This window comes from Falco punctatus (assembly GCF_963210335.1).
Source record: "Falco punctatus genome assembly, chromosome: 1".
Taxonomy (NCBI): domain Eukaryota; kingdom Metazoa; phylum Chordata; class Aves; order Falconiformes; family Falconidae; genus Falco; species Falco punctatus.
This window is the reverse complement of record NC_137580.1, coordinates 68,378,390-68,391,147: the sequence shown is the minus strand read 5'-3', so window position 1 is coordinate 68,391,147 and position 12,758 is coordinate 68,378,390. Positions and strand designations below refer to the sequence as shown.

Sequence of the window (12,758 nt, the reverse complement as noted above, 5' to 3'; positions counted from 1 at the left end):
TATCGTTATTAGCTTCTTTAAAATGAACTTTGAAAGCAGAAAGACAACAGTAAAATGGAAATGAGCTTTCAAAGTTTGAAAAAAGAAACATGATTAAATCAACCGATGCCCTGCAAATTACATCAGTTTGGCTACAGTTCATCACATGGCAAAAGCTAACATGAAGATCTGAAATAGTTTAGATTAACCTGATTTACGAAATAAATAAAATCCAAACGAAAACATACACCCCACCAAACAAAAAACAGGCATAGAGCGCAGATTTTTCTATACCTGCCGCTATCTTAAGACCTGCATTCCCAGTTCCATCTGCATAGCTCACTAAAGTCAGAGGTGGTATTACCTGCAGCTCCTGATACGATCACCCTTCTCTCCAGAGCACCAGATTTCTCTGCATTCATCAATCTAACAAGACTTGTATGCTCCAAATATTACTTGATTTGTATGGTTTGCCAAGCATTGAAACAACTGAATTTCATTTAGAGAACAAAAAAAATTTCAAAAAATCCACTATAACCATCTTTTACTGAATATAGGGTTTTTTCCTCGTATCTAAAGATTTCTGTTTTACTGCAGGATCCTGAGTTCTCCAAATGATTATCAGAAGAACTATCTGTACCACTATAACTGAAGAAATAACACCTTCTCATGCTGTGAAAGGTCTGGGTCATTCTTCAAGATACTTAGTGTTTACACATCCTTTCTGTCATAGATGAGAGTCATCTATGTTCTCATACACAGATGAAGAGTCTTCACAAAACAATGTGAACATGGATTTAAGTTAGTTTTCAGTTATATTGTATACATAGCATGAAATAAAGTAAAAAGAACTACAGCCAATTCAACATTTTTCTCCTAACCCACTGGTGAAAATACAGCTCACATCATTCATTCACTAATGGAAAAGTTTTAAAAACAATTTAACTGAGTCTTCAGATCTATATCTGGTCTTCATATTTATTGAAGTACTGGAAACTACATAGATCAAACAAGATATTCTAAGACTCTTGGAGTATCATTTGGGTTTATTCCCAATATTAGATTAATAATTCTGCCTAATAGACTGAAGGACAGTTCTAATTATAGGACTAATGTAAACTTTTTATATTTAAGATTAATGTTTCTGAAATTTGAGTAATCATCTCTAGAAAGGAAAAATGTCATAAAAAAACAAGCAAGCAAGTTTAGCAAGGGATTCCTTTAACTAAAATTGGTGACATTTTGCATTTTGTATATTCCCTACACTTTACCTAGAGGGTTTTCACATTTACCTGAGTATAAGGAGAGATGAAACTAGTAATGCACACCAAACCAGCATCTGCAAACAGTTTAGCAACCTCAGCAATACGGCGAACATTTTCTTCTCTGTCTTCTGGTGTGAAACCCAGATTCTTATTAAGGCCTTGACGAATATTGTCACCATCCAATGTGTAGCATGGAATGCCATGGCATACTAAATACTCCTCCAGTGCCATGCTCACTGTAGTCTTCCCAGCACCAGACAGACCTAGAATATTCAATAATAATATCAATATAAGCATAGAAACAAGTTAGGGAAAATTGTATCACATGTACCACTGCTAGTATGAAAAATCAAGTGACAGGCATCAGCAGCAATGCCTCTTAGAGGTGCTTACCTGCAATATAAGCCAAGCGCCTTCTACACGGACAATAGGTATAAGGAGAGTAAGGCACAAAGTTAAGTGTGCAACTAGAAGCAAATAAAAAGTTTAGCCTTGAGACCTGCTGCCACTTACAGAGCTGGCGCACATTTCCCAGCATTGCTGGTGGCAGTTGTTATGATCTGAGCAAACTAAATTCAGAAACCCAACACAGAGTCAAGATGTTATATTTACATCCGAAGAGGAAGATCTCACACTGAAGTGAATTTCAGTCAACAAAAGAAATAGGATCAGATCAAACCACACTCTGTACTTACTCCTTGCAGAATAACAGCACTGAATTAGACCCAACAGACACAACAAAACTCACTCAAAGCTCACACGCAGCAGTGATGCTCCACTAACTGGAGTGTGTTAGCACCAAGCAAAGACATTAAACTTTGATCCAGTTCAGAATCTTCAGCAACAAACCTTTAAACAATTGAGAGTTTTTGCTGGCACTAAAAAGCATACTGTTTGCTTTAAGTTGGAAATGTTTTTAAATAATTTTCCAGACTAGATTTCAGGAGTTTATTTGGAACACATGCTTCAGCTTAGGGATCAATCAATTCCTACATGGAATACGAACTCAAATCTTCATAAGATGACATCAATTCCTGGAGTAAGGAAAAAAAAATACAAGGTAATGGTAGTCTAAAAAAAATAGCACTAGTGGTTGAATAAAAATATTTTGATCTTTATCAGTGGTGGTTAAGACTTCTTATAGCTTTCAGAGAAAGAAGGAAAAAAAAAAAAAAAAATCACACAGAACAGCGGTCTGGTTTTACTTCTAAGACCTTTACAGCAAAGGATGACAATCATGTTAACAACCATTTCTAGGAAAACAGAAAGTGCAAAGGGAACCTTGATACTTTGGGATCATTTAAAGAAGAGGTGTCACTGCACTGGTTCCACCTTCACTCAATATCCAGAAGATGCAGAGCAGCCTACTGAAAACATAAGAATATGTTTATCCCAGGACAAGTCCTATATAAGAACTTAAGCCAATACCCTCATCAATCTCACAGATTTTAGTATGGTTTGGCTCATACTCAAAAAACTGCAGAGTTGTGAATAATGACCTATCATAATCTATAAAAAATATCATTTTCTTGGACAACTCCAGGTTTTTGTGTCAATGTTCACCTGTCTACTTTGACAAGAGCAACAGTTATACAAGATGAAGCTGAGTATTACAACTTAGGCCAGAACCAGTTTCCAAAAGGGGAGGTCCCGCTCTCTTGCCCTCCCTTGTCTCCACTCCACTCCATCCTACCTCTATTATTCCACTGCCTCTTGTGCCTGTCAGCCAATTCAGTTTGCTAATTTTTTTTTCCCAAGTTTTTTATTTTTCTCTTTTTCCCTTTTGTGTGTGGAAGGAGGCTGTATTAAGTTCACTGATTTATCAAGTTGAATCAGCTCAAGGTTGGACTAGGCAAGCACTACAGCTGTGCAAGGCAAGAGAAGGAGAGCAAGGCTGGAAACAGAACAGTTGTCTTTTGGCAGCAATTAAGTACACCCCCATCTTAGAAAATAAGCATGGTAGTCCAAATTAAGATTTCAGCAACTTCATCATTTACTTCTCATTGATGCAGTCTTTGACTTGCAGTTATTGTCCCCACATCTAGCTTGCTATTCACCCAAACGCCAGTTGTGAATGCAAAAGTTAAGGTTATATAATAATGACAATTAAAAACATCTTTTGACCTGACAAAGTCTTTACAATAATTTACACTTCCAAAATGGCATATTATTTTACACACGAAAGTAATGCTTTTCCATTTTTTTGATACGTTACTCTGTTTTTTTTTACTAGGACTCTCTCACTTGACAGCACAAGACATTCATTAGTATTTAGCTCTCAAATAAATCTCAGCTTAAAAATGAAAAGTGACACCTGAAATAACTTTCTGTACACTCCCACCCCATGACTGCTGATGAGATGAGAGAATCTTGAAGGAAGTATACATTTCAGCTTTTATTCTAAAACCTAGCAGAGTTTTGAAGAGTCATGTTTGCATAGTTCTAGAATGGGTAGTATTGCTTAGTTCAATACCTATAGTCCATCTCACTCCCTACCATAAGCGCTCTAACATCTTCAATAACCTACTTAATACTTTACTGCCTTCCTACTTTTCTGTATTCTACCACCACCCTTCTTCCTCCTGAAAAAAAGGAAATTGGGCATTAGGATTACATTTGTTTAAAAAGAACGATGACTGGAAAATGTTGCCATGTAGCTAACTGAAAACACATTTTTATCATGACCTTTTGCAAATGGATATTAATAAGTTATCAGAAACAGAAAGACAGCCTACCACATCATTTGAGCCTTGAAAGACAGGCTGGAGCTACATGACAAAAATAGGGAGAGAAAGGGCTCCACTCTTTTACCAAAGAAATACATGACAACAAGCTATTGTTTCAAACCACTCTGGAATGGCTCTAAGCAATTTGTTCTCAACTACTGCTTTAACTTTTATGCATGTTCATTAACACTAATGGAAACAAATTTTACTTTAGGTAGTAAATTTCTCTAATACTCTTTGAAGATCTTTTGTACCACAACACAACAGTGCTCTAAACTGTTTACAAACTAATTAAATATAACAAAATGTGTTATTTATCTTTTAAGTTTTAACCAGAAAAAAAAAAAAACAACCTTCAAAGGAAATACATTAAAGCTTCCAGGAACATTGAAAGACAGAGCAAAAATCTCCTCACAGTTATGAAACAAAGCTGTCTTCCAGAATTTACTTACCCCCCCTTTTTACAATCAAAACAATTCAGTGAAAAACACAGAGCTGATCTCAAAAATAACTCCCTGTATGCACTGCCTCAACATGCAATTGGTGTCTAAAGGCATAGGTTTATGTTGAAATGTTTAACCCAAGGAGACAAGTACATTCCAAAGAGAAGATACCTTTATACAAAGGATTCAGAAATACAGACTTAAAAAAAAAAAAGTTAGGTTTCATTTGTTAATAGCTAAAAAGGACAGCAAGAACAGCCAGAATTGATTAAAACACAAAAAAAAAACCAACCCATGCCATACACTCCAAAACTCAACTGGAATTAAGCTGTGCACAGTGCCAAAAAACAATGCTCCCAGAGCACTGAACAAAATACGTTCTCAGGTTACTATCCATCCCAAAGCAATTTCTTGCTAAAAATCATAATAAAATTGCATAGATTCCACACACATTCAGCTTTGCATGAAAAAAAATCAGCTGCAAAGTGCCTTTTCAGAAAAGTAACTACAACAAAAGCATCCTCAGAAAGCTGTGAGTGTACCTGTTAACCAGACTGTGCATCCACGAAAACCACTTCTTGTTCCTACCACTTGGCCTCTCTTATTCCTGCTGACATGATGAGCTTGGTAGGTAACATTGGTTGCCCTTTGCATTCCCTGTAAAAAAAGTTGATTAGGTTTTTAACTTCTGAAAGGGTGAGCTGGCAAAGCATACTAAAACTTATTCACAGGCACAAAGAAAGACTTGGAGACACACCAGTGGAAGTAAAATCAATACCCAATCCATCAGCTGCAGCATAGCTCAAAGGATACAATGGAAATTAGAAAAGCCACCCATAGCAAATAGCATCCCTTCTGCTCCTTCTGTGAAACTTGGGATTGCCAGATTAGTCAACTACTACTTTCAAATACGAGTCCTTTAAGAAAAATCAACTATAAAAATAGAGATGAACTGCTAGACTTGACTTGTAATTACGTCATTTAAATCTAAGAAAACCAAAAGAATTCTCTCTCACTCTGAGCTAAAGGTTTCCATCATAAAACAGTCAACCACTGGCTCATTTATAACTCTGAAGAGGCCTTTTCATTGCACATCTAGTCCAACTTTCACTTCAGCAGACACACCTCCAAATCTCCCTGCCTTTATCTGTGACATACTAAGTCTCCAGAATTGAGACAGTTATCATATATTCTGAGCATTTAAAGAAAGTACTATTTCTAAGCAACTTACCAAAGAATTTACTGGAAAAGATGGGATTTTTCCAATATAATTTTAATTAAAACAAAGCTTTCAACAAAATTTAAAAAAATTAAAATAAATTTAAAATTAAAAAATAAAAAAAAAAAAACCAAAGATTACTGACTTTATTACAGCTATTTATTCATCATAATAAGCTGCTGTACAAGTATCTTAAAATTACAGTGCTGTCAAACACATTTCACAAGCTGAGGGAACCCACAGGAAGATCAGCCTCAGCATTCCCTTAAGCTTTAATGGTTTCTAGTTATATGAACTTTGATTATAAAAGATCAAGACCTTAGATAACCAGACCAAGTACGAACAATCAAACAGACAAGAAGGCTTTAAACAAAATAAAAAAGGGGGAAGGATTAGTGGTATATGTAATGCTTTTTTGACTTCTCTTGCTTACAAACATACTGCAAGATACTTATACTATCTTCATCACTGTATCAGTGCTAGCTGGAAAGAACTTATGACATTTAATAAAAAAGAAAAAGGCAGGATATAAACCTATGGAGTACTGGCAGAGAGCTGTTTGTAGTTTTACAGAGAAACAGCACAAAGTAGGGTTAACAGAAAAATGGCAACTACTTGTGGCTTCAAGAACTGCTACTACACCATTCCTCTAGAGACACAGATTTCAAAAGTTATCTATAACTTAATTGGAAGTTATGACTTTCTGTGATTGTATGTCCCTGCTTCTATACACAGCTGGACTCATAGTTAATACAAACAGAAACTCAAGGTGGGAACAGAAGTTCAAGTTTTTAAATAAAACTCCTCCGTAAATCAGTGGTTACAGTCCAGCATCTAAAATTAGATGAAGACTGAATACCAATTCATTAGAAACCACCACCTGCAAACAGGTTAAAACACATAAAATGAAGTTATACTTGCTAATCATTTTACCTTCAAATAATTTATCTCCTAAAACAAAGTTGTTCTGCACACAAAGTCATTGCAATACTGCTAACTAAAACCAGAAGTCAAAAAAATCAGGCATTTTTCTTATAGTAGAAACAACTATGCACGACATAAAAAGAGATCTCAGTGAGCAAATGCAGAAATGGTGGAATTAACAACAAAAAAAAATTCAGTACTTAGTTTGAATTGCTGTGTATGTTCATTACCCATAGCGTATCTTTCTTTTAATTGAGACCAGTACTTTAACAGCAACATCCTTTCTCATTAATTCCAGTTGTACTGTATTGTACCAGACACTGGATAAACAGAAGACAGTCTCAAAGAACAGCTCCCATGCCACTGTCTCAGTAAGGTCTTTTACATTAAAACATAAAAACACAAATGCTTTGCTTCTGACTCCTGGCAACGAGTCTCTTATCAGACTCAAATACTTCAGAGATCAATATACTTTGGTCTCCTCCAAGGAGGCTTCTTCCAGTCCATATTCAGTAAATTGCATCAGTTTTCTTTGTTTTCCAGAACTAGTAAAGCAGCAATGAAACTGATCAGGGTATTGCACTTAGCTCACAAAACACATGTAATCCTGAGGCAAGCAGGATTCTTAAAATGATGAAAAAGACACAACCTTAAAAAAGAAAAAACAAAAAAGTATCAATTAACAAATTAGCAGAGATGATGAACCACAGCAACAAGGCCAACATAGCTAGCGTACAAGGCACACAAGTGCAACAGCGCAGCCAGCAAGCTCAGCGATAGGACAATAACACAACTGTACTTCAGACACAGGCATCTAAGACTAAAGGTTAAACTGCCCAAACAGTCTCCATGCATTCAAAAACACACCCATCCCCAGCAGCCCCACCTTTTGTTCACATGCTCACGCACACAAACAAGACAGCTCCGTACTATTCCTGGGCAAAGTAACACCAAAATCTTTCTTATCTTCCAATAGAAAACAGCTTTTTATAGATACGTTCTAAAGATGTAGTAATTTAGCAAGTGTTTCTCTCTTGCGGAAAAAAAAACAAACTGAAAAAACTAGTAACATTTCCTAATCATGTCCACTTTGCTACTAGATGATTCACTACCACTACTGAGCAACAAAGGCTGAACACCAGCTCCTCAATAGGTTAAGTTTTTAATTACTATCTCTGACATACATTCACTACAAATATTGATGTGGCACAGAAAAATACTCAGGAGCAGAAATCAGTGGCTCACACTTGTGCTCTTAAATTATTCAGCAAGTCTTCAAACTCCTGTACATAAAATTTGATGACTATCAGCTGATGAAATTAAATGGCCATCCAAAATGACAGAAGAAATAAAGACCAACCATTTCCTTTTACACTACATCAAAGTATCACTCATTTTTGAGATCCATATCATCAATGAAACATTAAAATTAGTAACAGAAAAACTCAATGTGATGAGCAAGTACTCTTTAAAAAAAGCTATTTTAAACTTCTTAGCCTAATTACAATCACTATAATAGTCACTACTGAAAGGGCACCTAGATTTTTGTAAAGGGGCTAATAAAAAAAGGGCATTCATCTCAAAGGTCTATTTATCTGCTTTTTTTACAACCATTTGAAATTTCCTACTTGCCCACAAAAATATTTCTTCCACCCTGTGTTACACATTAAGTTCTTCCACACTACTTAGACAAATACTGCATTTTAATATTTTCCCTACTACTCACCATGTTAAATAGAAACAATGCTTCAGTCCACTGTTTCATTTTAACAGTAATGTCAGCTGAGAAGACCCTTTCTTCTCCCTCACTATGCTAGTTTGTTTCTCACATGAAATCTGAAGTGCTAATAACTTTGTACTGAAAATAAAAAAAATAAAACATGGGGTATTAAAGTAACAAGTCTTTTACAGCTGTGCACTGAAGAGCTGTAATGATAAAGAAAGCAAGGAAGGATGCCTCTGCAGCACCCTTTTTTTGGCAAAAAAGTAACCTTTTAGCTTTGCAGGTAGTTGACCGGGGAAATAAATACAGACCTCTGAGAAGTATGGTAATAGAAGGAAGATGGGGACCAAAAGGAAATACTCTTGTCAATTTCTCTACATAAACATTTGCCAAGATAGAGTTGACCCATTTTTTTCTTATTTTATTCTTGATGTTTTGCCCAGTTGCAACTATTTTTTTGCTAAACCCAAATCCGACCATCAGTGCCAAACACCTTTGATGTAAGAGCTCAGATTGCACATCCAGATGAAGAGCAAACACAAGTTACAACACCAAGATCAAAAGGCAGCAGAAAGAAAAGATTATTGCTTAATGGTTTCATAGTTAACAGAGCACTGCACTGACATTAACTTAATTTATCCTTCATTACTTCGGAGCAACAATGAAACATTGTGCTTCTATAGTCACTTTACATCAAATTTTAACTTTTCACAAAGCAAGAGCTCTAGGGTAGGAAGTAAAGCTTTCAATGGCAAGCAGAGACTCCCCAAGCTACAGCACCAACCTGATACAGCTTTGAGGTTGGAAGCATCAGGAAAGAACTGTATAAAGAACAGGCACGGTTTCTATACAAACCATATATACTCAGGAAGCTGTAACTAATTCCATATTCTTCTGCTCTAAGATAAGATTGTTGATTTCCCAGGCTAACAACTTCCACAAGCTAACAATAGCAACATACCCTGCATCACCTCTAAAATGTAGTCTTATCTTTAATGCCTTTACCATTTCCCAGTTATCTCCGATATTTTCTAGGCCATCTGCTAACTTGCCCACCACGTGCCTCTTGTCAGCCAGGGACACCCCAATAACTGTATCTTTACAGCACTCATAACTCAACCAAATAATAGGTTTCTTTTTCCCCCTCCAAACTGCTCTCCCTAATAACCAAACAGCAGCTCAAGCAGACTGAACGTTGCCAGTTTTCTTCGTCTATATACAAACACAAGCAAGGAGAACAGACATAGCTCCAACCTAAAAATCTTGACTACCACAGATGCTAAAACAAGGGCACTTCACCTGAGAGTCTGTTTGTTCAAGTATTTGGATAAAGTTTCAGGAACCGTTCACCAAAAGATCTGCATTGGCATGACTCCCAATAGCTACTTTCTCAAATTCTGGTGTGAAAGTTGTGCTTTGATTTGGACAGCCATGCTGGGGAAAGAAGGACAAGTCCGGAAGTGATATCTGAACAATAAGGTGTTTTACAGTGATCTAAAAACTAACAACTCACCAAACCATATTCTGCCATAGCCTACAGCATTACATTTTCTCCCACTTGCAACAGAAATTCTTACTGTTATCCTCACCACTGACCTCTGGAATGCAGTTTGCAAAAGTGATACTGATACAGTAAGACACCTAAACACCTCTGCACGTAGCACCACCCAATCCGCCAAATGCATGCTCTCCTGCCACTTACACAAACTAGCTCATCTTTGCCAAACGTTCTAATGCTGACACAGTTTCAAAAATCACAGCAGCAGAAAGCAGCCAGAATCTTCTACAGCACTGTGGATACAAGCAACTCTGTGATTAACCATACTACAAGTATATCTTCACTCGCCACCTGCTGCAGTAACAGCATGAGCAAAAGCAGAGACAGCTTATTCACCAGTGCTGGAGCAGAGTCGTTAGCTGGCATCAGAGGGGATGGACAAAAACAAAGCCAGAAATGCCTGTGTTGAATATGCTCTCTGAAACAAGAGCTGGAGCAAGAGCTCATTAGGAGTCACCTGCAAAACGATGCACCAGCACGGTCGTGGTAGGAATTCGAGCTACACTGAAGAAAGTATTCCAAAAGTCTTCCTATGAAGCTAGTGTAATAACAGTACTTGTGGCTATGTTGTCTGCTGCTCTGTGACCTGGAGTTTGCTATGGTCAAGAGGTGGGCTTGATGAGGGGGTTTCCACAGACAGAGGTGTATTTTGAATAGCACTGGATTCCCAGGGAAAGTTTTGAAGACAAGGCTCTACCTACTCTCCCAGGGGCTGCCAATTCCATTGGGGCATAATAGGTTGCTTTGACTTTGCTCTCAGCTAAACAGATGCAGAGTCAGAAGTGCCAGAACATTTGTCTATGGAGCATGTGAATCAGCAGCATTCTTTTTCCTGGTGAAGCTTATTGTGTTATAAAGACCATTCAGCTGAGGTCTTCTGAAGAAAAAGAGAGAAGCATAAGACTTCCTCTGCTTGCCACATAACACTGAGGGGGTTGCTAACCTCAGCTGAACTCAGCAAACAGTTAATGTCAGTTAACTTATATTTTTTTTAATACTTTATTTCCCTGGTTAGGACAAATTCATCTTGGCTTGGCTTCTGACAAATGATAAAAGTAATTTTTAAATACACTTTATTACCCCCAGCCCGACATGATCTATTTCCCACCTTCCTAACATCTGATTTTGTCTTTTCCTCATGGAAATTGAATGTAATTTACCAATTATTCTTACATAAACAAGTCTGAACTTGTACACAGTGGAAGAGACTTGGACAGGCACATCTACTGAATGCTTTTGAGTACAATACCATCTTGCCTGGTTTTCAGGCAACTTTAAGCCTCTTTTCTTCTTCTGTAATAGATCTGTCATTTTAATAGAAAAGTTGTGGCCTGTACTACTCACAGCTAGACTTCAAAGACTGTTCTACACTATTACTTGCATATCAAATGTTTTCTGGATCTTATCTCTCATCTCCTTCAGCTTAGCATTGCTTGAAAGAAATCATACCTTTTTTTTTCCCCCACTCGTCTTGCATCATCAAAATTATGAAATGTTCTCAAAGGCCTGCAACGTATCTTCTAAATAGCTGCATTTTGGTCTTTGCTGTAAAATGCCTTCCCCCATCTTTATGAACAAGAATGAAGGCTTTGGCTAGATTTTTTCCAAGCTCAGTCTCGCCAGTTTTCCACATAACACCCACCACACAAAGAACCTCAGTCTCTGGCCAGCCCAGGTTTGTGAAAGGCCACATTGTACATCGCATTCGTAACTCTTCCTTCCTCCAGAACGCTGGAGGCTGAGGGCTCACGGCGGAAGGGGCAGGGATAAACCCCCCGACCGCCGGTCCCCTCCGGAGGGGCTCCCCGCCCTTCCCCACCGCCAGCCCCCGCCTGCCCGCGGACAGCGGCGGAGACCCAGCCCGCCGGCCCGGGGCGCACCCCCCGCTCCCCAGGGCTGCCCCCGCCAGGCTCCGCGCCGGCGTTCCCCTCGGGGAGCTCGCGCGACCGTTCCGTTAACGGTCCCGGCTCGGGGCGTCCCCGGCGCGCGGCAGGGAGCGGTGCGGGGAGCCCCGTCCCAGCCCCCGTGGCCGCCCGCTGCCACATCACCGCGGCGCCGGCCGCTTCTTCCTTCCCTCGGCCGCCCGCCGCGCCGCCCCGCCCCGCTCCGTTCCCCCGCATGCCCACCCGCCCACAGGCGCCCCGCCGCCCGCCCGCTCACCCAGCTCGGCACCCTGTTGCTCAGCTTGACTTTCTTGCACTGGCTCTCGGGCAGCTCCATGGCCGCGGGGGCAGCGGAGGGAAGGGAGAAGCGGACGCGCCTTTCCCGCGGATGCTTGCCGCGATGCTGCCGCCGGGGAGCGGTGCCGTGTGCGCGCCCCCGCCCGCGGTTCGGCCAAAGGTGGTGCAGGGAGGAGCCGCGGCCCGGCGGGCGGAGAAGGGGAGGGGGCGGGGATCGGGCGGGAGCCCGGCCACGCGCGTGCGCCGCGCCGTGACGCGCGCCAGGGTGGGCGGTGGGGCAGGAGGTGGCCACTTCCGCAGCGGCAGCCCGCCCCTGCTGCCCTCGCCGCGGCCCCGCCCCGCCCCCGCCGCGGCCCCGCCCCGCCCCTGCTGCCCCCGCCGCGGCCCCGCCCCGCCCCGCCGGCGCAGCTCGCCTGGGGCCCGCGGCGTTACACCCGGGCGGCGTTACGGAGGCAGCGGCTCGTGTGCGTGATGCTCCTCCGCGTTGCAGAGCCGGTCCGACGCGTGTGGTACTGAGGACGAACGCAGCAGCGAGAGACCGTTTGCCTGCTCCTGCTGCCGGCATTGCTCCGCTGGCGCCCGCAGCCCAGGAGCTCCCACCTCCTCCCGGTACCGCACAGCGGTGGGGCGGAGGCTGTTACGCCCCTCAAGAAAAGTTGGGGAGGGGGCTCGAAATGGCTGTCTCATTTTTCTGTGACAGGGCAAGCCAAAGACACCGCCAAAGCAGAGCGCTCCCCCGGG

General features: G+C 40.8%; 1 protein-coding gene across 2 annotated transcripts in view; it reads right to left on the bottom strand.

Annotated features, from left to right (window-relative positions):
• PAPSS1 (3'-phosphoadenosine 5'-phosphosulfate synthase 1) overlaps positions 1 to 12,209 on the bottom strand; it is a 47,964-nt gene extending 35,755 nt beyond the window's left edge. Inside the window, exons 1-3 of one of the 2 annotated variants that reach the window (XM_080378361.1) lie at positions 11,998 to 12,209; positions 4,956 to 5,070; positions 1,272 to 1,507 (exon numbers count right to left, since the gene is read on the bottom strand). In XM_080378361.1, coding sequence (XP_080234487.1) covers positions 1,272 to 1,507; positions 4,956 to 5,070; positions 11,998 to 12,057 — 411 coding nt within the window. In that variant the 5' untranslated portion in view covers positions 12,058 to 12,209. Of the gene's footprint in view, positions 1 to 1,271; positions 1,508 to 4,955; positions 5,071 to 8,282; positions 8,337 to 11,997 lie in introns of those variants that run through there. The other variant, XM_080378362.1, reaches the window with a different exon arrangement.
• Between the last annotated feature and the right edge of the window lie 549 nt (positions 12,210 to 12,758).